The sequence below is a fragment of the Cervus elaphus genome, chromosome 11 (assembly GCF_910594005.1).
Source record: "Cervus elaphus chromosome 11, mCerEla1.1, whole genome shotgun sequence".
NCBI classification, from domain to species: Eukaryota; Metazoa; Chordata; class Mammalia; order Artiodactyla; family Cervidae; genus Cervus; species Cervus elaphus.
The window spans coordinates 59,146,344-59,170,071 of NC_057825.1; the positions used below are offsets into that span (position 1 = coordinate 59,146,344).

Sequence of the window (23,728 nt, forward strand, 5' to 3'; positions counted from 1 at the left end):
AGGTCTCTGGAGCAACTACTCGGTTCTGTATGGAGCAGCCATGGCTAAGACGTCAACACATGAGTGTGGCTGCAGCCCAATAAAACTTTACTGACAAAAGGAGGCTGCAGGCTGCAGTTTGCCAACCCCTGCTCAGATGAGGGGTCAGCGGAAGTTTGCTGCCAGAGGGCTTCCCTCCTGCCGGATTCTGTACACCTGGGGTTTTGTAAGCACAGCACGGAGCGCCCAGGGCTGTCTCCCCCGGCACCTCTAGCCTAAGGCAGGTGGAGTTGGCCTCCTGCTCCCCGCTCTTTGGCCTCATCTTTGTCCCGGGCCACCTCATCTCAGCATCCTTGCAGGGCCCCAGCTCTAATCTTCCCGAATTGGGCCTGCATTTCAATGACCTGGAAGCTGGCATCTTGCATCTTGTGGGGGAAGAAAACTGATGGCGAGCTACAGTGTGGGTACCCTGTGACTCAACACATCACTCAGAGGGAATTCAGGGCCCCCTGGCTGCTCACATCAGTCCTCACAGCCAACCCTGGACAATTCCCCTCCAGGATTCCTTCACATTCTAACCAGAAAATCTCTGGGAATTTCCTTCCTAACCGATTTCCCTTCATGAGGAAAGGGCAAAGACACTAAGGATAAGGTGACATAGTAGTGGGTAAGGTGACTGCAGTGTCTCTAGGCCTCCCTCTAATCATTTGTCGTGTGTGCATGCAACCTAAGTTGCTTAGCTGTGTCTAACTCTTTGCAACCCCATGGACCATAGCCCACCAGGCTCCTGTGTCCATGGGATTCTCCAGGCAAGAATACTGGAGTGGATTGCCATGCCCTCCTCCAGGGAATCTTCCCAACCCAGGGATCGAACCTGCGTCTCCTATGTTTCCTGCATTGGCAGGAATTACCACTGAGTCACTTGGGAAGTCCTTATTTGTAGTCTCTAAGACTAAAAGCTCTGTCACACTGGTGACAATAAAGTAACCAACGTGCTGGCCTATAAGTAACATTAGGACCCATCTGCCTAATTTTGCCTTTTGTGCTAGAGGGCTTCCCTTCTGCCAGATTCTGTGCACTTGGGGTTTCCTGAGCATGGCATGGAGTGCCTAGGGCTGTCACTCCCCTGAATGGCCACGCCCATTCTCCTGGTCTGGCAGGTAACCCTCTGGTGAGGACCACTGGCTCTACCTCTGTTTCAGGCCGGGTGTGTCCAGGTTCAGAGAGGGAAGTCTTGCTGTTCTTACTCCTTTTACAATCTTCCCATTAGATCTCGGCTCTGTGCCATTTTTTTTCTTGAGATGCCTCATGATTTTGCCCCTCATTCATTATTTTGTGCAACTTCTACAAATTAAAACAGAGATGCATCTAGACAAATGAAAACATGTTTTATTTACAGGGAAAAAAGTCTGTACATTGTGTACACATAAAAATATACAAAACCAAACTAGAAAATATCAAAGTGTTAAACTGTGTACAAACACGTTTAAAAGGTGACTCCTGGAAAACCTCAAGCCTTAATTCATTCTGAAGAGTACACATTTCATTTTAAAAAGTATCATACAAAAAAATTCCCAAAGCTGTTAAAAAAGTTGACTGGTTTTCAAGGATTTTTTTTCCAAGAAAAATTTCACAAGGATTTTTATCTAGAATATAACACGATGTGTGGTGTCATAAATGTTAGGTTTTAACAGTTCTGATGCAGTTAATTTGTGTGAAACCTAAGCTAGGAGACTATTTTCCATAGAACCAAATAAGCATTTCTTCCCCTAATCTTGCAAAAACCATGAATTCTAGATCAACTTCCCATCAAAGATCAGACTTCAATTAGGTTTCTGATGAGGACATAACCTTTAGGTTGTAGTTCTACCCTCAGAGCACCTTGTAAATATTTCTGCCATATTTTTTAATGTAGCCAGAAGGTGTGAAATATGAGTGCATGGGAAAACTGGATTTTGTTATTTCACAGAAAGACATATAACATTTGCTTACTTTTCTTAAAAAACTGGTGTTTGCATAATTAAAAAAAATTATTGTCAAAGTTTCAGGAATAAAGTTTGATGAAAAAAAACAGTTTAAAAGCAACCATGTGTGTAGATATGTATATATACAATTATATAACTATATCTACATGCACACTTGTTATAACAAGAATCAGAACTATATCAGTATCTTTCATTCCTTAAATTCTATTAGCCTGAGCTCATAGAGAAATTTTCTGGATTTCTTCTTACTAAAAGGCTTCAGCTACTTAATAAAGCAAGAATCAGAACTTATAATTTATTCCCTCAACAGATTAATATCTTTCATTTACCAGTTGTATAAATAATGCCTGAGAGACAGACACACAGACACATGCAGAATAATTTCATGATGGAAATATCTGGAGCATAACACACAAATGTGAACTCAGGCACACTTTCCCTAAGCACCGAATTTCTACATACATGCCCTCATTGGCTGTGGAACCTCTGGGTAAGAGTCCTAAACAATCAGAAAGTGAGAAGTCGACACAGGGAATCTGGTTGAATATATTCAGACACTATGTGGCCTGTACACTCAGCCACGTGTTTCTTGGTCATCACCCTACCTCCTGGCTCTGCCTCTCCCCATAGTTAAGCAGCAGTGGGACTGGGTCACTTTGGCCACCAGCCTCAACCACGCACTGTGCCTTGATCTCTAAGAGAAAGGCTGGAGAGAGTGTTTTCATCATGACATCATCTGTGCACATAAAATCCTCCATCACCTACCATCCCTCACGTGTCCTGACCCCACTCCACACGGCCAGACTGGACCTAATTAATTCTGTGGCTGTGAGTGTTCCTGCCCCTAAGGGACAGCCCACAACATCAGGAATTAATCTGTTCCACCAGAAGGAACTGGCTCATGGTCATGTAACAGAGTGACCCCGGGTGGCTTTAAACACTTACTTTCATTTCCCAGCTTTGAAAAGGCTGATCATTACTTCAGCATGGCTTTGTCTAGATGCTACAGCTACTGTGATGACGATTACTGGGGAGCCCAGGATTGATTAAAGGAGGGTGTGGGACATGTGGGAGGGTGGGGCTGGGGTTCCCTGAGGCCTGCATACTGTGGACAATGACAGACCCTGGGACCAAAGTTGAACCAAAGCCCCTCGCCAGCCCTATCAGAGGAGGGTACTTATGTACCTCCTTCCTGTCCACCTGTGGGCCCTTTGCCCTTAAGGTGATGCAAAGGGCCAGCACTGGCATCCCTGGGGACAGTGAGGATGCTCTACATATTAGACCCTCCCTTCATACCTGGGGAAGGGCTGGACAGCCTCAAGGGGAGGACCTGGGACCTGGACGTGAGTGAGCTGTCATTTCTAGTCAACATTTCAGTGTGACAACAGCAACAACAAAAGATGGAGTGAAGTTACCTGAAGAAGTGACGCAGAGTGACCTTCTTCAGTCCTGAGAGAGAAGAAAGGATCACCTAACGGCCTCAGTTTATGGAGTATCTCTTTACAGCAAGGTGGAAGGTCTGGAAGAGGTGAAGTCTGAAAGCAATGCAGCGGGCACCATTTCCTTTAATTCCTTCATGGAGAGGCTGGCTGCTTATTGCAATGTGTGTATTTTGAGGGCTTAATCACTGTCTGCAGACGTGAAGAGTCAACACATCAACTATAACTGCCTAATAGTTTCAAGGAACTAAACAACTTAAACTCTTAAGCAGAAGAATGCCCAGCCTGCAATGTATGAATACTTGTACCACGTTGTTTTTAACAGACCCTGGTTCCCAAGAGTCTTTAAGGCCATAATTAATCCAAAATCTTTAATTACATTTTCTTTATCTTCTTCAGTCTTTCTTATAATCTCTGTGAGCTAAAAGTACATTTTAAAAGTGCATGGGTTACAACAAAGTGTATTTGGAGGCCTTTGAAGTGTTTTCTGGGCCTTCTGAACTTATATCTATGCTGACCCGCCAGCAAATTTCCTTCTGCCCAGTAACTCATGCCAGCAGAAGGGGCTGTTCTGGACACAAGGGGGCCCAGAGGGGAACCCAGTAGGAAGGTGAGTGAAGAAACTTCAGTGTCATGAGGTCAGAGCCTGCAGGTCTGGGCAGGGCCCAGGGTGACTGGACTGGTCACCCTGCACCAGCCACTTTCCAGCATCGGGACTCACTGGACACTGCATAGCGCTGTGTCCCTTCAGGAAATGAGGGAGAAAAGTGGCCTGCTCATGTCTGCTTGGATATTAGTTGGCAGGCTGGACAGAATTATCCATCCCTTATCATAAATCTGGAAGCGAGGCTCTCACAGTAGGCTTATAGTGGATATTGTCACAATCAAAACTTTTCAATGACCCCAAATTCACTGTGGCAATAAGCCATAGGAGATGTCCGGGACCTGGCCCAATTTCTGCTGAGTAGACTGACCAGAGAGGCCAGTTTCTGTCAACCATTCTTGCTCAGGAAAAAAAAAAATCCTGAAACAAAAAAACCTTCTGTACTAAACTTTCCTGATGTTCACACACTTGTGGAGAAGAACACATTTAATGAAGCTGTGACTGTTCTGGACAAGAAGTTGTAACTGGACCGCTGAGATAGGTGTTGGGTATAGATTGAAATTGTACGTTGAACTAAGGTATTCCATAATGTTTCTGTTTTACTACATGTATGGAAAAAAAAATTTTTTTTTTGATGCTTTTGTGACAAAAATTGAGATTACAACAAAATGAGCTGCTACAGCTAATACACTGGGCTGACGCTCCCCTCTCACTGTCTTTCCCTCTGAATCATATACTTTTTTTGTTGTTGTTGTTAAAGAGCAGTGCTTTCACGCAAATGTGTTTAATTATATGGCTTTGTTATGTTACTGACGTACAACAGATCTGTGAAGGTGATGGTGGGATTCCTAACCATCTGACTGTAGGAAGAAGTAGTGGAAGTCAGTGTATCACCGTCAGGATCCCAACAGATGATATGAACCTGTGAGGAAAACACATGGAAAAGGCAGATGTGCAGCTCTAGAAGCACAGGGGGAAAGCTCTTGGCTGGAAGGACACCCCGCCCACCACCACCATGGGGACGTCCTGATTGTCAGTGCCTGTAGACACGCAGGCTGTGTGGAGGGCTGGCGGGTGTGGAGGCCAGAAGCGCCGGGGCCTGGGGTGTCCTGCCCACGGCTACCTGCTGCCCCATTCTATGTGCACCTGCCGGCGAGGTTCCTGCGCGCCTGGGGATTCTAGTCAAGCAAGGAAACACGCACTGCAGGAGCGCAGAGTGCCTCCCCTGGGTGCCATCCGGGGCTGGCTTCTTCTTGGACTATCCAGGAAGGGTGCTTCACGGTTTTAGAAACGTGTCCTGATGCACAAACTGCAAAGCCTTCGGTGGCAGCTGGGAGCAGAGGTGGAGAAAACACCTCACAGGATAGCCTGTGGGGTCTGCTGTTCCTATAGACAGGTCTGAGTGATAATCCAGATGTTCGTCATCAACTCTGGGCTCTTTCACGACACATGACATACAAATGACACAGCAGATGTGACAGGTACTGCCCTGAAGCGAGGGTGCTACCAGGTACAAACCACGTCATCCATCAGGTGTGTCAGCTGAAAGGAAAGACCAACATTCTGGAGCTATTTACCCATTTCTTACACATTATTATTTTTTTTTTTCTAGCTATCCTTGAAAATTTTTCTTTTGTATCTTTCTGGAGTCTGTTTCTTTGAATTCCATTTCTATGTTCTGAATAGTCAGACACACTCAATGGCTTAGAAAGGGAAGGATCCCCCTGGTCAGCACAAAGTCACAGCTACAGACCCGAGGTCACGCGGCCTCCAGGGTGCCTTCCAGCATCTCCGGGATGCAGAGCCCGGCTGGCCCCTCAGGCACCTGGTGGGCAGCGCACAGCCTGCAACCCGGGCAGCACGACCTTGCCTTTGCGATGCAGGTCGCCCTGGGTGCCCACGTTGAGCCGCTGCACCAGCAGCTTCTCGTAGAGCAGCGGGTGGTAGGCACCCAGTGTGCAGGCGGCGTCATGGTAGGGCTCGTGGTAGTGACACAGGTCTGTCTGCCGCACTGACGGGACGTATTCATACACGTGCACCTCGCCACACAGGTTCATCATCAGCAGGATGCCTGGTGGGGGAGGGGGAAGCAGAGCCGTGAGCAACTCGGGGAGAGGGAGGCATCAGTCCTCAAGGGTGGCAGATTCCACCGTCACTTCTTCCTTGTCTACGTGTCTCTCTGTCCTAACCACATGTCTGCTTAGAGTCTCTTTCCCACCAGAGAGCAGAGGATTTGAGGGTGAGGGCTGGGTCACTTATCCATCTTCTTGTCATTAGTGGCATGCACAGTACTGGTGGAGGGTTAAGGATCCATATTTGTTGAATGACTATATGACCTACTTTCTTTTTTTAAATTTTAAATTTATTTTTTAAATGAAGGATAATTTGCTTCACAGAATTGTGTTGGTTTCTGCTCAACATCAGCATGAGTCAGCCATAAGTATATATATGTCCCCTCCCTCTTGAACCTCTCTCCCACCTTCCTTCCCATTCCACCCCTCTAGGTTGTCACAGAGTTTGAGTTCCCTGAGTCCTATATGACCTACTTTCTTAAGGAGAAGTAATGGGGGGGGGGGCATCTTTAGATGGGGTGGAGGGTCACAATTGGGGCAGGAAATACCTGCTCTGTGTCCCCTGCCTTGTCGGCTTTACCTTGTGACTCTAGCTTCCAGTGAGTGGCGTGTGTGAGGTCTGCGGACCAGGGCCATGCTAAGACACAATGCTATTACACAGTCACCCATCCAGCTGACCACTGGGGACCCAGGAATGAGAGAAGAAAAGACCAAGCAATCAAACTTAAGCAGAGGACAGTTGGGGCCAGACCTATATCCCCAAGTCTGAATATACTATCTCATTCCACACCCAGGTCTACCTGATTTACAACAGGAGGACTGTGATGTAACAAAGAAATGTGTATAACGTTAAAAAAAAATTATTATAAAATCATTAAAAGGAAAGAGATGGAGATATAGAGTTCAAGATTCATATTAAAAGTGTTTTTCTCACTGGAACTATCCATATTAAAGTTTCTTTGATTTCTTTTTTATTTTTAATATTTCAAATAGCTATAAAACTGCATCATCATAGAGGAAGTCTCATCTGGATCTATGCTAAAGAGCATTATTTTCTGAGCTCTGCTATTTTCCCCACCACCTCTGCTAACACTCTTTACACTTGATCTTAGCTGAAAGGCCGAAAAGTGATGTATTAACACCTTTTAAACTTAAAATTATGTATGTGTGTGTGCTAAGTCGCTCAGTCGTGTCTGACTCTGCGACCTTATGGACTGTAGCCTGCCAGGCTCCTCGGTCCATGGGATTCTCTAGGCAAGAATACTGGAGTAGGTTGCCATTTCCTTCTCCCTTTTAGGAAAGGATAATCCCTGTTATGAAAAAGACATGAAATCACACAGTGAGTTCCTGTTACAGACAAGGCTGGTCTGCAGAGGATAAGCATATTTCTAAGTAATCAACTGTGTTTGCAGCATGAAAATGCTCACAACTGGGGAAAGTCCAGCACGAGGGCCTGGGGGAGCAGCGGGAAGGGCTTGGGGATGCAGAGAAAGGTTCCTGGGGGAGGTGAAGGCTGAATCTGTAGGCACCACTTGGGGGTAAGGGGAGGGGAGACAGGATGACAGAGAGGACCCGGTGTCCTGTTCAGAAGAGATCAGGACGTGCCTTGACAGCCACGAAGCTGCTTGCGGCTGCGAGTAAACCCTGCTCCTCACAGGAGACGCAGAGATTCTTCAGGTCGGGTTCTAGGAAGTCAAGCTGTTCCCAAGAGCTATGTGGAAACATCAAGTCCAGCTCAGTCCCCCTCCTTCCTCCCAGCTCTGCTGGCTCCCTCTTCCCCTCCCCTTCCATGAGCCCCCCCAATGTGACCCAGATCCAGGTAGAGCCAGAAAGAACCAAGGACCAGTGCCTTCATATATAAATATATTTTAAAACAACTCTTAGAGCTTCAGAAATACAGAAATTTGCCAGGCATTTCATGGCCATCCCAACTGAAGGCCGACAGAGGTTTAGGAAGTGGGGTCCTTATCTTGAGTTATCTGCCTTCTTCCTCCTGGTTTTTGCATCCCATTTTGTGTTCTTGTATGAACTTGCTTCCCTGGTAGCTCAGGTGGTAAACAATCCTCCTGCAATGCAGGAGACCCAGGTTCAATCCCTGGGTCTGGAAGATCCCCTGGAGAAAGGAATAGCAACCCACTGCAGTATTCTTGCCTGGAGAATTCCATGGACAGAGGAGCCTGGCAGGCTGTAGTCCATGGGGTCACAAAAGAGCTGGACATGACTGAATGACTAACACACACACACATATGAACTTATGAGTTCCTGTAACCATAAGCCTTGGTCCAGAGCATTCTAAAATTTAAGTTAGAGCTGATTCTGCCCCAAGTGTTTAAATTATAGTCAGTTGTAGTGCTGACATCAAATTGTTAGGGCAACACCTTCAAAGGGAGGGAAAAGTCAGTTTGCAACTTGTAGGGTACATGTGAAGGGTGGACAAGATTTAGAAAACCAAGTGGAGAATATTTTTAATTATTTAAAATTTTTTCAGACATCTTGGTCATTTCATTTAGCATATGTATACTCTGCTTTTTAATTTACCAAGCTGATATTACACACAAATTTGAGTTTAAATTTAAACTCTGCCATATAATAAATACTGAACATCATTATTAAACGTGGTTAAATCTGCACATCACTTTTCCCAGGAGTTCAGAGTACTTAGCCACACACAAAATCCTGAAATGAAACTTCTGCATGTGTTGCAAAGAGGAAGTGGATAGACCACAATGTCTGGAGTGTGTGCCCTGGCACAGCTGGGGGCTCGAGTTGGGAGATGGGGTGTGAGGGGGAAAGACTGCAGGAGGTGGGGTTGGGACCACACAGGGAGGGACCAGGCTGATAGGCACTGTTGGAAACCTCTTCAGTTAAACTCACTCTGTATTAAACTGGGCACAGGCTGAGGACTGGGACTTATAAAAAGTTTATTTAAGAAAAAAAAAGTAGGGGTTACCCTGGTGGTCCAGTGGTTAAGAATCTGCCTGCCAATGTAGGGGACACAGGTTCGATTCCTGGTCCAGGAAGATCCCACATACCGTGGGGCAACTAAGCCTCTGCGCCACAACTAAAGCCTATGAGCCGCAACAAGAGAAGCCGCCGCAATGAGAAGCCCGAGTGCCACAACTAGAGACTAGCTCCTTCTCGTTGCAACTAGAAAAAGCCTGAGTGCAGCAATGAAGACCCAACACAGCCAAAAAATAAATACATAAACCTTAAAAAAAAGTAAACTAAAGAACGAATGTTTACATTAAAAAAAAAAACCAGGTGGCAGGCCCATGACCTACCATCCTGAGGATGACTTGAAGAGAGTGTCTTCACTATGGACTGAGACAAATGCCTGCACTGCCAGCAGCATCTCTTCTGACCTGCGGTGATGCTGCTCTATCACCATGGTGACGTCAACACCAACAACACATGGTCTGCAGACATTTTCTCTGCGTTATGCTGAGGGACTGGGTCTGAGTTCCCCAGCCTGCCTCCGGGTTTGATGACTTGCCAGAGGGACCTACAGGATCCAGCAGAGTCAGTGATTTACTACAAACCTGGCTTAGACCGTCCAGACTCCAGAAGGAGGCAGGTGCTGGGAAGAGGCCCCACTGCTGCAGGAGCGTCTGGGCACAGGGACCCACCCTGTCAGAAGGGAGGGTCTCCCCAAACCCAGGCTCCCAGAAGCCAGCCAAGGGTCAGCCCTGCAGGCAGAGGGCCCTGGTGGCCAGCAGGCAGGCCAGCGGGGCTGCAGCCTGTCTGCACAGACACCCTGTGTGCATAAACTCACAGCATCACACTGTTCCTCATCATCCCCCCAAGCCAGACCCATACGGGGAATTCACATCTGGCTACACTAAAATTTTTTTTTCATTTCCTTTCTTAGGACTGCTCAGGATTACCCCCAGAGCAAAAATGAATACAAATCATCTCATGCTATCTTATTCAGTAAAGAATTTTTAGAAAAATCACTTAAGGAACTTTTATGTTACATAATTTCTTTTATGGACTATCCAAAAGGAACTGCTTTCAGCACTAATAAAACTTTACTGCTTTCAGTGTGGAGCCAGACTTTTTGACAAGTGGGTCAATATTTAGACACTTTTTAATGTATTTTTCCAAACCAATCAAATGGGCATGCAGCCAGTTCCTAAAAATCTCTTAACATAATTCATGTTAAGTTTTTTGGCCAGGTTTTACAAATGAGTAGGGATTCACTTGAATAAAAAAAAAGTGCAAATTTTTCTGGGCAATTATGACTCAAGAGCCATTCATTTGCCAAATTACAGGTTTTAAAATATTGTATAATTCAATACAATTATCTAACCAATTAAAAAGCATTTCCACTGGTCTTAATAAAATGTCATAGTCTATGACTCAGCTTAACAAGCAGTATGTACACTTGTTTATTTTTCCAAAACCTGGATAAAAAGCAAACTTCCACCTGCATGTTTGCATGTTATGTTCAGATGACCACAAATTCTGAATAAACAAGGTTCTCTGATAAAAACTCTACTTTTGGGGCTTCTCTGGTGTCTAGTGGTTGACAATCTGCCTTCCAATGCAGGGGACACTGGTTCAGCACCTGCGTGGGGAACTAAGAGCCCACATGAGCAACTAAGCCCACTCCACAGCTAGAGAGCCCATACTCCACAACAAAGGCCCAGCTCAGTGCAACCAAAAAAAAAAAAAAAAGAAACCCAAACCTTTACTTTGCAGATACATAGATGTGTTTGATGTGTTAAAGTCTAACAGAACTTAATCATTTAGACTTTAATTGTGATCACACCAAATTATCTTACTTTGCACCTGGCAAAATATTAAAATGATACTCCAAATTGTTAACAATAATAGAATTTTCTCCTTGATGAATGTATCTTTTGAACATGGGGCAAAATAAGCTATGGACATAAATAGAACCTAATGCAAGTGATGGAAAAAATACAGGCTCTTATCAATTTCAGGTAACACTTGAACATAATTCACATGTCAGGTAAAAGAGAAATTTCTGAGACTATCCAATAAACCCTGCAAAACATGTTTCTGAATGAGAGGTGAGGGTGAAAAGTTAAGGGTATTGAATGTGCTGGTCTAATGGAAATGTAGTAGTTATTCTGTGGTTTCTCCATAAATTCATCATAAGATGGAAAATTATGAAAACTGTACTTAAGATTACTGAAGGAGCAAAAATGACATTTTAAGTGACATTTCCAGAAGATATCTGTAATTAAAATGTGGTTTCTATGGGGATGAGATGAATTGGGAAATTGGAATACATGTACTATTGATACTATTTATAAAATCGATAACTAATGAGAACCTACGGTGTAACACAGGGAACTGTGGTGAATGGGAAGGAAATCCAAAAAAGAGGGGACATATGTATATGTATAGCTGATTCACTTTGTTGTTTGGTAGAAACTAAGGCTGTAAAGCAACTGTACTCCAATAAAAATTAATTAAAAAAAAAGTCAAAGACAATATTCACAATAGCAGCTCAACAAAATGAGTTACTTAAATGGTAAAAAAAAAAGTGGTTTGGAAATTTGCATTTCATGTAATAAAATAATAATTTAACAAGCATCTACTATATTAAGTAAAATCATGTAATGCATGAATAATACTTGAAAATCAATTTTTTAGCCCATTTATATTGTATTATTTGATGGTAACTACATTCAGAATTCACTGTTTACAGGGAAATGTAAAAAGTTGTTCCTCGTCAACATAATAACGATTGGTTTTACACAGTCATGTATAGAGATGTTAAGCGGCTTATTATTTTGAGTTAACGTGTTATTATTTTGTGTTACCATCTGAGTTTGGATGATATATTGGAAAATTAGAGTCCTGAATGCAAAATAAAGTGGAAAAGAAATGAAGTTATGACTTGTTTTTAAGCATATTATTCTTGCCTGTATATTCAATAGCCTGAAATTACATTGTTTGCATCTGTGAAGTCTACAAATAGTACTTATGCTATAAACAATTGAGGCTGCCTTTTCAAAAGGTGTGAGGGGGTGTTGGTGGTTTGTACAATGAAAGCGTTGTCGACCATAGGCTAAAGCAAGTGCCCTATCAGTGCTGGTCAGGCTGGTGCACCAGGCCAGTCTGCCTGACGATGCTCAGCCCGGAGCCCCCAGGGGTGAAGCTGGAGGGCCTCCTACATCAAATGGCAGAACCATCCAGCCAGGCTTCAGGACTCTGGATGAACTCACACACCTCCCACAAAACTATCAGTGTGTATGAAGGCAATGTGGAAACCATGGAATTCCTAGGAAATGACTCTCCATCCTTAGCCAGGCCTCAGTGCTGTCAGAACCACCTCCCAGTACCAGGTAATGAGAGAAGGCCCCCAGCATCCAGACAGGGATGAAAAAGAGAGATGTTCTTGCCATGCGAACAAGTGCCTCCCAGTGGACTGAGGGGAAGGGTCCTGACACTGTGGAACAAATGTTCCAAAGAAACGGGTCCTGTGGAGCATCCAAATTACCTGGATGTATGCTACTTCTTTTTATAAAAAAAGATTTTTTTTAATGTGGACCATTTTTAAAGTCTTTATTGAATTTGTTACAATATTGCTTCTGTTTTATGTTTTTTTTTGGACACCTGGCATGTGGGATTTTAGCTCCTGACCAGGGGTTGAAAGCATGCCCCTTGCATTGGAAGGCAAAGTCTTCATCACTGGACCACCAGGGAAGTCCTATGTTACTTCCTTTTAATTAAAAAAAAAAACATAGAGCACAAAAAGCTCAGGTTGGTGCTCTGTGATGACCAAGAGCAGTGGGATGGAGAGCAGGTGGGAGGAAGAACCAAGAGGGAGGGGATACATGTATGTTGCTGTTTTGTCCCTCAGTCATGTCTGACTCTTTGTTACCCCATGGACTGTAGCCCACCAGGCTCCTCTGTCCATGGGATTTCCCACAGACAAGAATACTGGAGTGGGTTGCCATTTCCTTCTCTAGGGGATCTTCCTGACCCAGGGATCGAACCCAGGTCTCCTGCATTGACAGGCAGATTCTTTACCACTGAGCCACCGGGGAAGCCCAGATACACGTATACGTACAGCTAAAACAAAATTCTACTCTTTAAAAAAAAAATACATGTGCTATGCACAAGGGGTAAGCATCTCTTTGCTGCTGCCCTGGACAAGGGGATGGTACACAGAGTACATCTCTGATGCACATAAGGATGTCCTTCTCTGACCTGGAAGCACAAATACAGCCTTTAGTCAGAAGTCAGGGAAAAAGCAGTTAGTTGGCACTTCCAACAGTGATCAACACACCACACCCTCTCCTCAGCACTCATATACACCATATACACTCATATACACTCATATACACTCATATATACCTCATATACTCATATATACACTCATATACATTCCTTAAGATAAATTCTTAAGGAAATAGTTTAAAGGGAAGAAAAGGCTGCATGTTCACGTATAGAATAAATGATACTATGTATTAGAATTGACCCAGGATGTAGTAGCAGTTCATCAATATGATGGATAACATCAAATGTCTTCCATCAGAGAGGTCCCCGCCCACAGAGCACAGTGTCCAGTAGGAACGGTTGCTCCTCCAAAAGTTCCTTTTCCTCCTGCTGTCCTTCGTAACTTTCCCTGTGGTGAAGACAGTCTATCCACACTGCCCAGGGCCATAGCCACTGGGAGCACGAGACTTTAAGAGCCTGAAATGGGGCTCAAGCACCGAGGGAGAGATTTTCCTCCTGTTTAATCCTAATTAACTTACACTTGAGCAGACACCAGGGTCTAAGAGCTGCCAGCCTGGACAGGACAGAGCTAGAAAATGACCACAGGTGTGAACTGGCCCCATAAAAAGGTGTTGCTATGACTCCTTTCTCCCAGGAGCATGAGGACATTCACAGGAGCAAGTGACATGCCTGCGACTGGAAAGTCAGCGACATCAGAGGACTGTCGTTCAGCCCAGCCCCAACTCCTGAAATTACCCCCAACTGCAGTCCCCTCATCCTGGAAAAGAAGCCACACAGGCAAGCAATGTCCCTGAAAACTCTAAACGCTCAGCACATAGTTGTGAAAGGAAGCTGGCCACAAGTGGCAGGATTTCTTTCAACAGCAAAAACACACAGGAAATGTTGTTCCCCAGCTACGACTATGTCAGAGAAAACTTTCAAACTTTGCATCGGTGGTTAAGTGTGTCTGAAAGCCCCCACTGTGCTCCCAAGCTCTTGCTGTGATCAGATTTCCGCAACAGGAATTCCCAGGGAGACTTGATCGGATGGCCATGTCCCATTATGCTATCTCAGCATCATTCCATTCTGTTCCACGTTCTTCCCTAGGTCAGCAGGATTCCGTGACACCACATGAAAGACAAATCATAGTCCACCCTGGTTTTTCTGACCTATTCTAATCCCAGATGTCTGTGCCTAAGACTGACACTTTGTAGTTCGTTCCACTCATACTGGAGCTCCAGAATCCTTATGTGTTAGCTGGGATTACTGTATCTAACCTGCCACTTGTGGTTATAATATAATTACGTATCTGCACCCTTTGCTTTGGGAATTTTGCAGTGTCTCCTAGCAGAATACCCAGAGTAATCTTTCACTCACAGGAAAATAGAACACAACATGGACTTCCCTGGTGGCACAGTGGCTAAGAATCCACTTGTCAATGCAGGAGACACAGGTTCGATCCCTGGCCCAGGAAGATCCAACATGCCGCAGGGTAACTAAGCCCATGTGCCACAACAAGAGAAGCCACTGGAATGAGCAGCTTGAGCGCTGCAACTAGAATGTATCCGTTCTCTTCACAACTAGAGAAAACTTGCACACAGCAATGAAGACCCAGCTCAGCTAAAAATAAATAAATAAATATTTAAAAAAATCTTAGAATCTGAGAAAGTGCCTTGGAAACAAAATGCATCAAAGGCATGACATAAAATGGGTGAGGGAGCTCTGCTTAAGGAAAACAACATGCGGTCATGAATTTTGTCTTGAATTCTGCATAAAATATTTCATATTATTATAATACCTCAAAACTGCTCTAAACCCACAAGCCTCACTTTGCATGCTTCTTGGGCCTGTATCACTTCCATAAATGTTCCTTTAGTTGTGGTTACCACCTGTGTAGCCCAAGTCAGCGTGCAGGTTGTAAATTCATCAATATTAGGGTAGAGATTGCTATCAGTGTTTTATGGACAAAATTCCTATCCTGTGTTTCCACTGCAGTTTTCATACTGCCAAGAGGAGCTAAGATCTTCCTTAATATCACCCTATTCAGGTACCACTAAGACAATAACAGGGAAAGAGGCTGAAACATGGGAAAGGAAATGGGTTAAGACCACATTTGAGGATAAACACCTGACTGCAAACAATACACTAGGCCAAGTGTGATGCCCTTGTTACACGAAGTCCACTCTCCGGTGGAGAGATTGGAGCTCAGTCCGAGAATCCTGCTACTCAAAGCCCAGACCCACTGGTGACCTTGCAACCCCCGGGGGGTGGTCCAGTGGCCATGAATTCCCATCCTCGACCTGGCTCCACATCAACAATGTGCACGCGAGTGGTGGTGGTCCTGGGCGGCCCTGGGGTCTCCACCCCTTGAGTCTGGGGTGCCTCTGATGACTGTGACTCACAGAGAGTCCTCAGGCTTCTGCCCTGAGAAAGCCCGCTCCCACTTCCTATCACTGGAACACCTGCCAGGAGCCCTGAGCTTCCATCAAGAGTCTGATTACCACGAGACCACCACCCACAGGCACATGGTCACAAGTCCAGCTGAACCGCACCCCCAGGAGTCCTAGCAGCTGGGCCCAATAGGGGAGCAAAGTCACCCCATGGGGCAGCTGAATGCCTGCGAGTGACTCCAAGAGTCTGGAACAAAGGGGTCACCCAGCTGGGCCCTTCCTGACCCACTCCATCACGAGAGAAAATGAAGCAGTTCATTTCAGATCTCGGAATGTCGGGGTAGTTTGTTACTTGCCCATAGAAACTGGAACAGAGTCTTTGCACTCTTTTCAGTGAATCTATCTTCCCTCTAAAGACACCCTCTAGATGCTCTTATCATATAGCACGAATGTATATTCACTTAGCGTGAACCCTCACCTGCCGCTAGTCACCCAACCTGATAGCCACATACCGATAAAGCCAGAGGACGGCGGGTTGGGCTGGATCTTCTCCTTCGTGTTCTCCTGGATGATGTCCCAAAGCTGCCAGATAAACTTGGGGTGAAGAATGTAAAATGGCTGGTTCGGGTTTCTCTGACGATGCTGAACATATGGTGTGAACAGGTTGTAATCTGGCTTCTTATACCACTAAGAGAAAAAAACATACAGTCAAGGCAGAGGTCCACACTGTGAAAAGGAAACTGGGCCATGCTGGGGTTGCAGGAATTTAGAGGCTGAGGACCAGGTTGGGAGGGGGGGTTAGGATGCCCCTTCTGCAGGCACTTCTACACTGAATGAGCGGTGAGTGAGTATAGGGGCTGAGGTCCAGCCTGGGGGACTGGTGCTTATTCTTTAGTAAAAGAAGGGAGAAGGGCTAGAGCAGGATCAGCAGACTTTTCTAGAAGGTAACAGGCAGCAAAAGAGGTGAGGCTTTGGGGCCATGGGGTCTCTGCTGCAACTCCTGGGCTCCACTGTATACTTACATGGAAAGCAGCCACAGATGGTACAATATATGGTTGTGCTTCAATAAAACTTTATTTACAAAAACAGAGGCAAACAAACAAACAAAAAATAAGCAAAGAAAAACAAAAATAAAAAGAAGGGAAAAAAAACAAAAACAAAAAACAGGGCCAGATGGCCTATGGCCATGGTTTCAATCACTGTATTTCAGAAATACGCTTTCCCAATCTAGTCTCTAGTGCAGAAACATGTCAGCCGTTGCCTGGGTTTGGGGCCAGGTCTGGGAGGTGAATGAGTGACACACAGGACTCTCTGCAATGACGGGGAGATTCTGTTCCTTCGTTGTGGTGCTGAATACAGGACTGTATGCATTCGCTACTGCCCAGCAACACATACATGTACAAAGATTACACATAAATGATTGCATGAAACCTCTTCATGGAGGGGTTTGGTGGAGGGGTTTATGTAACTCAATGAAGCTGTGAGCCATGCCGTGCAGGGCCACCCAAGACCGATGGGTCATAGTAGAGACTTCTGACAAAACGTGGGCCACTAGAGGAGGGAATGGCAATCTGCTCCAGTATTCTTGCCTCAAGAGCCCCAAGAAGGGCATGAAAAGTCAAAAAGATAAGACATCAGAAGATGAACTCGCCCATGCACTCCATTGGGTGGCAATGAGTTGCACACAACTTAGCGACTGAACAACAACAATTATATGAAAACATACACACTAAGGTTGATTTTTAAAAAGTCTTCAGAAGCATCTCAGGTGCCACCAAGAAGTGGGGTTTGGGGAAGGTGTGTGGGGAGGGGCTCATTCGGCTGACCGTCCCTTCAAACAGACGCTTCGGGCAAAGGTACTGGTGTTTCCACTCAGTGGTGTCTGACACTTCGTGACCCTATGGACTGCAGCCTGCCAGGTTCCTCTGTCCATGGGATTCTCCAGGCAAGAATACTGGAGTGGGTAGCCATCCCCTCCTCCAGGAGATCATCCCAACCCAGGGATCAAACTTGGGTCTCCTGCATTGCATGCAGATTTTTTACCATCTGAGCCATCAAGGAAGCCTGGGCTTGTATTACAATCCTACGTAACAGTCCCTGGTTGAATGTGGGTCTGTGGTTTTAAACATTTTGAGAAGAATAATTTGAACTGTGGCCCCCAAACCCTGGGGGCAGTGAGAGAGAAGCTCAGGATCTTTGCCACCTCCTCCAGACCCTCATGAAACAGAAGCAGAGCCTGGCCTCCCGAGAGTGGCACAGTCACTGCCCATGTCCATCAATCAGACAGCTCATGCCCTGAGCTTGGATGCTTCTAAAGCAGGAAGAAACAAGGCCCACAGCCAGAGACTCTCATGGGTCCAAAACAGCAAGAAAACTGTCAGAACTTAAAACCACAGAACCTCAGGCTGGAAGGAAGCCGAGAAATGCAAACACCCATTTGATACTGGTTCTTGGTAGATGGTGTGTGTGAGAATCGACTAGAGAGCTCTCTCAAAACCACAGGTGGAGGCTGGATACGGCCAGATTCCTGGGAACAGAGCTTGGGAGATGTGCGGGATAAGACTTCAGGAGATGCTAATGTGCACTCCTGGGTGAGAACAGTTATAGTCATGCCAGGTGTGTGTCCAGCCTCTGTCTCAGAATGCACGGTGACAGAATGCTTCTTCCAGAGGGACAGTCCACCATGGGTAGCTCTCCTGGAAAGTTACCCCCTGGTAGGGCTGAAATCTGTTCCCATCTTCATCGGAGGAAGCTGGCATCCTCTGGGGTCACAAAGAACAAGTCCACAGCCAGTGGCACAGCTTACAGCATTGCTCATGGGGATAAAGTGCAACCCATCTTCCCAGCCCCCTTTCAGAACAAGTAGACTGGCTTTTCACGCCAGGCTTCCCCAAAGTACAGAGGCTGTGAATGTAATTCTCTTACATATGCATTTTTTCAACTAAAGAGCTGACTTATTGGAAAAGACCCAACTCATTGGAAAAGACCCTGATGCTGGGGAAGACTGAGGGCAGGAGGAGAATGGGGTGGCAGAGAATGAGATGGTTGGATGGCACCACTGACTCAATAGAAATGAGTCTGAGCAAACTCTGGGAAATGGTGAAGGACAGAGAAGCCTGGCATGCTGCAGTTCATGGGGTAGCAAAGAGTTGGACATGACTCAGCGACTGAGCAACAACAACTTGCTTTTGGCTGTGCTGGGTCTTTGTTGTTATGCACAGGCTTTCTCTAGTTGCCAGGAGCAGGGGCTACTCTCTAGCTGTGGTGCTCGGGCTTCTCATTCAGGTGGCTTCTCTGGTGGAGCACAGGCTCTAGGTCACTTGGGCTTCAGTAGCTGCAGCACATGGGCTCAGTAGTTGTGGCTCCCAGGCTCTAGAGCACAGGTTCAGTAGTTGTGGTACATGGACTTAGTTGCTCCATGGCACGTGGGATCTTCCGGGATTAGGGATCAAACCCACATCTTCTGCATTGGCAGGTGGATTCTTTACCCCTGAGCCACCTGGGAAGCCCACTCCCTTATATTTTGCTGACTGGCAATAATCTTGTTTTTTTGCCTTTTCATACTGCTCATGGGGTTCTCAAGGCAAGAATACTGAAGTGGTTTGCCATTCCCTTCTCCAGTGGACCATGTTTTGTCAGAACTCTCCGCCATGACCCGTCCATCTTGGGTGGTCCTACATGGCATGGCTCATAGTTTCATTGAGCTAGCTCAATGTGATCAGTTTGATTAGCTGACTGTGATTGTGGTTTTCATTCTGTCTGCCCTCTGATAGAGAAGGATAAGAGGCTTATGGAAGCTTCCTGTCTGAGGGGGAAACTGGGTCTTGTTTGATGGGCGGGACCATGTTAATTAAATCTTTAATCCAATTTTCTGTTGCTGGGTGGGGCTGTGTTCCCTTCCTGTTGCTTGACCTGAGGCCAAACTATGGTAGAGGTAATGAAGACAATGGCCAACTCCTTCAAAAGCTTCCATGCACGAACTGCTGAACTCATTGCCTCTGACCCTGCAGCAGGCTGCTGCCAACCCATGCCTTCCCCGGATATTCATTGGAGGGACTGATGCTGAAGCTGAAACTCCATGACTTTGGCCACCTGATGCCAAGAACCAACTCATTGGAAAAGACTCTGATGCTGGGAAAGATCGAAGGAGGGAGAATAAGGGGATGACAGAGGATGAGATGGTTGGATGGCATCACGGACGCAATGGACATGAGTTTGTGTAGGCTCCGGGAGTTGGTGATGGACAGGGAAGCATGCCTGCCTTAGGGGTCACAAAGGCAAGACTCAGCGACTGAACTGAACTGAATAATCTTGTTTATCCTCTATTGTATAAGATTAAGAAGGTTTGGAGGCAGAAGCCAAAGAGCTGCACACTCAGGAAAAACCTGTGACAGGCTCCATTTCAATAATAATGAGCTGTGGAGTCACAATGCTTAGCCTGTTCTGCCAAGGATTTCCCATTTATTTCAAAATATCTTTTAACTACTGGGAAGGTGATGTAATCATCCTACAATGGAAAAATTCAGCATGTAAGCAGTCCAATTTCCGGTATGACTAGGGCATTCCTAGCATCTAGATGTCGTACCTTTTGTTTTTTTAAGTCCTCCAGAACAAAAACACTATTGTCAGAGGGTTAATGCTCACCATGGAGCTACTGCAACTGGGAGTCAAAACAGTATGAGCATACGTGAATATAATTAGCGCCTATGATCGGTTTCATTCCACCTGTCCAAGTTCAGTCCCTGACTTCCTCCTGTTATGTATCAGTCAAAGGTGCCGTCTGACCTGCAAGGGTCAGGGCCCCAAGGAAATACTCACCAGGTTAAGATTTGCAGAATAAGGAGCTGGGTCCCAGGCCACCAAGATGACGTCTTTATACAATGCACTATCCATGAAGTGATAGCTGGGGTTGGTTAGAATCTGCAAATATATACAAAAATCACTGCAAAGCAAGGGCTTAGGTCTTCAGAATTGTATTTTTTAAAAGGTGAAAACTTGTTTTTTATAATCTTATTTATTTTTGGCTGTGCTGGGTCTTGGTTGTTGGGCAGGCTTTTCTCTAGTTGTGATATGCGGGCTTCTCAGTGCGGTGGCTTCTCTTGTTGCAGAGCACAGGCTCTAGGGCACGCAGGCTTCAGTAGTTGTGGCATTTGGGCTCAGTAGTTGCAGTTCTCAGGCGCTAGAGCACAGGCTCAGTAGTTGTGGCACATGGGCTTAGCTGCTCTGCAGCATGTGGGATCTTCCTGGACCAGGGATCAAACCTGTGTCTCCTGCATTGGCAGGTAGATTTTTTTTTACCACTGAGTCACCACAGAAGCCCAAGAAGTGAAAATTTAAAAGAGGAATTGGAACAAAATGTTCCTCAGACTTTCTGGGGGAGGGAGAGAGGCAGGCTTTACATAGTAGAAATTTAGAAAATATCTGGAGAAGGGGGGTGTGTGTGTGTGTGTTCCTTTTTAAAGAAAAGAGCCCGCAATGGACCCATCTAAAGATATCAGCTCTGGATTGAAGCCTCTGGCTCCTTGGCTACCCCAAAAGCCTCTTCCTCCGTGGCTTTCACAGGTCATTGAGGGCGACCTGCAGACCTAGAAGAACCGGAATCTTCAGGTGTCTCCCTGAGACAAACAGCCTCAGGACAAACGGAGCCCAGAGATCTGGAGACTGGGGCCCTCTCTGGCCCTGGGTGAGCCCTTCAATCTCATCTGTCCATCATCTTTTTAAAACTATAGTTTGGGTTGGCGGGGGCGGGGGGGATGATGCATTAATTTGTCTCAGGTTTAAGACACTCTTCTTCACATCTGAGTATTTCTGAAGTTAGGGTGTATCTCACAGTGACAGGTGTCTTAATTTGCTGGAGCTTATCTTCTCCTTTTTGAAAAGCTGTCATCAGACAGAAGAGGAATCTTCAATCAGTGGCGTCTCTGAATTCAGGAAGCAGGGCCTGACTCTCACCTGTCCCTCAGGCTGTGAGCCCAGGGCCCAATGCAGAAACCATACCTTTTGTTCTGTAAGAAACTCACTATAAATTTCTCATCACTCCATTTTTTACATATAGTTTGAAATGCTAGAAATTGTTGTGGTTTGTTCTGAGAATAACTTTGTTATGAATTTTGGAAAACATTCTTCTTAAGAACACACAAAAAAGAAACTTCCTTTTTAAAATTTTCAAATTACAGTGAAATTTCTGAGGTGTTCTGCTGCCCCTTAAATTCTGTATCTTTGCCTTTCTGCCCTCCACCCCTGATTTATTCCGTTTAACTTCCTTTTTCACAGTTCACAGAGTTCAGTGTGCTACATATATATATTTCTACCTCTACTCTGATTTTTCCTTTTGATCTTACTTTTTTTTTTCCCTCTTCATAGCACACATGAATTCCCATGTCACTGCATTTTTTCTCAGTAATTCTTTATTATTACAAAACCCCGAGATCATGGTCCTGGAGAGCTGGGTGATTTCTCTTCATTCACCCAGTCAAGCTATTTACCTGTAAAAGGTACATCCATGAAAAGTCTACCCAGCTTACCTGGGAATTAATGATGCGGAGAGTGGTTTTATTTCCGACATCCTTCTCATAGCCATGTGTAGGAGCAGAGTTAAACCTCAAAACCGCATCGTGGGAATCTGAGGGCACATATATGACAAAATGACATTTTTTTGCCTCTGCATAAAAATCTGCAGTATCTAGGAAAATATCTTAAAGCAAAATTTTCAATACCTGAAACTAACTGGACCCCAGTAAAGTTCAGACACTCCTCCCCCCTCTCCACACACATTGTTCGGTATACTGTTTATTTAGAATGAGATCCTGGCTGGGGGCAAATAAACATGAAACCATATCAATCCGTTACAAGTGGTCCTACAACATCTAAGTTATATTTAAATGCTTGGTATGTGTTCATAGTCTTTAAGGACATGCTTTATGCATGCAGGAAATGTCAAGAAGCGTGTGTGTATCTAGACTGCACTGTGGAGTCTCATGTATTTCCTAGAAACAGGGCTGAGACCACAGTTAATCAGCAATAGGGAATTTCTATGGGTTTTCTCCAGTTTCAAAACAGTATTGAGGTTCCTTAGAAAACTAAAACCAGAGCTACCATGTGACCCAGCAATCTCAATCCTGGGCATATGTCAGAAAAAACTCTAATTTGAAAAGATGCATGTACCCCAATGTTCACAGCAGCACTGTTTACAATAGCCAAGACATGGAAGCAACCTGAGTGTCCATCAACAGAAAAACAGAAAAAGATTTGGTATATCTATACAATGGAATACTACTCAGCCATAAAAAAGAATGAAAAATGCCATTTTGCAGCAACACGGATGGACCTAGAGATTATCATACTAAGTGAAGAAAGTCAGACAGAAAAAGACAAATCTATGATATTTATATGTGGAGTCTTAAAAAATGATGACAAATGAACTTATTTGTAAAACACAAACAGACTCACAAACATGGAAAGCAAGCTTATGGTTACCAAAGGGAAAATGGGTAGGGAAGGGACAAATTAGGAGTTTGAGATTAACAGATAGATAGTACTGCATATAAAATAGATAACTAATAAGGACCTACTGCATAGTACAGGGAACCATATTCAATACCTTGTAATAACCTATAATGGAAACAACCCTGAAAAAGAGTATATGTATGTATAACTGAATCACTTTGATGTACACCAGAAACTAACACAAAATTGTACATCAACTATACTTCAACTTTTAAAAAAATGATTCACCCATATATAGTTTGTAACACTGTATAAGCATCATTTGGAAACTATCAGCTCATTAAGTCATGCAGATCTTTCAAATATCTATGTATTTCATTATAAAGTATCAAATATCATATATATCACCATGGATATCATCACTTTTTAAGTTTGGGGAGCTTCTGAGCTCATGGTTGAAAGCTTTGTCACTGGCAATAAATACTATTGGTTATGTTCCTAAAAGTGACAGGCTTACTTACTTCCCTTTTGAGAAAATACCTGCCAAATGTTCAAGTCTAAATTAAGTATGTCTGTCTATTAGTCATCTGTCCCAAGTATAACTGTGTTTCGTGAC

General features: G+C 44.8%; 1 protein-coding gene across 6 annotated transcripts in view; it reads right to left on the bottom strand.

Moving 5' to 3' along the window:
* ST6GAL2 (ST6 beta-galactoside alpha-2,6-sialyltransferase 2) overlaps positions 1-23,728 on the bottom strand; it is a 102,281-nt gene that overhangs the window by 44,338 nt on the left and 34,215 nt on the right. For 4 of the 6 annotated variants that reach the window (XM_043917883.1, XM_043917882.1, XM_043917881.1 and 1 more), the window contains exons 3-6: positions 22,191-22,288; positions 20,485-20,586; positions 16,179-16,353; positions 1,349-6,078 (exon numbers count right to left, since the gene is read on the bottom strand). In XM_043917883.1, the coding sequence (XP_043773818.1) occupies positions 5,825-6,078; positions 16,179-16,353; positions 20,485-20,586; positions 22,191-22,288 (629 nt within the window). In that variant the 3' untranslated portion in view covers positions 1,349-5,824. Of the gene's footprint in view, positions 1-1,348; positions 6,079-7,255; positions 8,193-16,178; positions 16,354-20,484; positions 20,587-22,190; positions 22,289-23,728 lie in introns of those variants that run through there. The other 2 variants (XM_043917884.1, XM_043917885.1) reach the window with 2 other exon arrangements.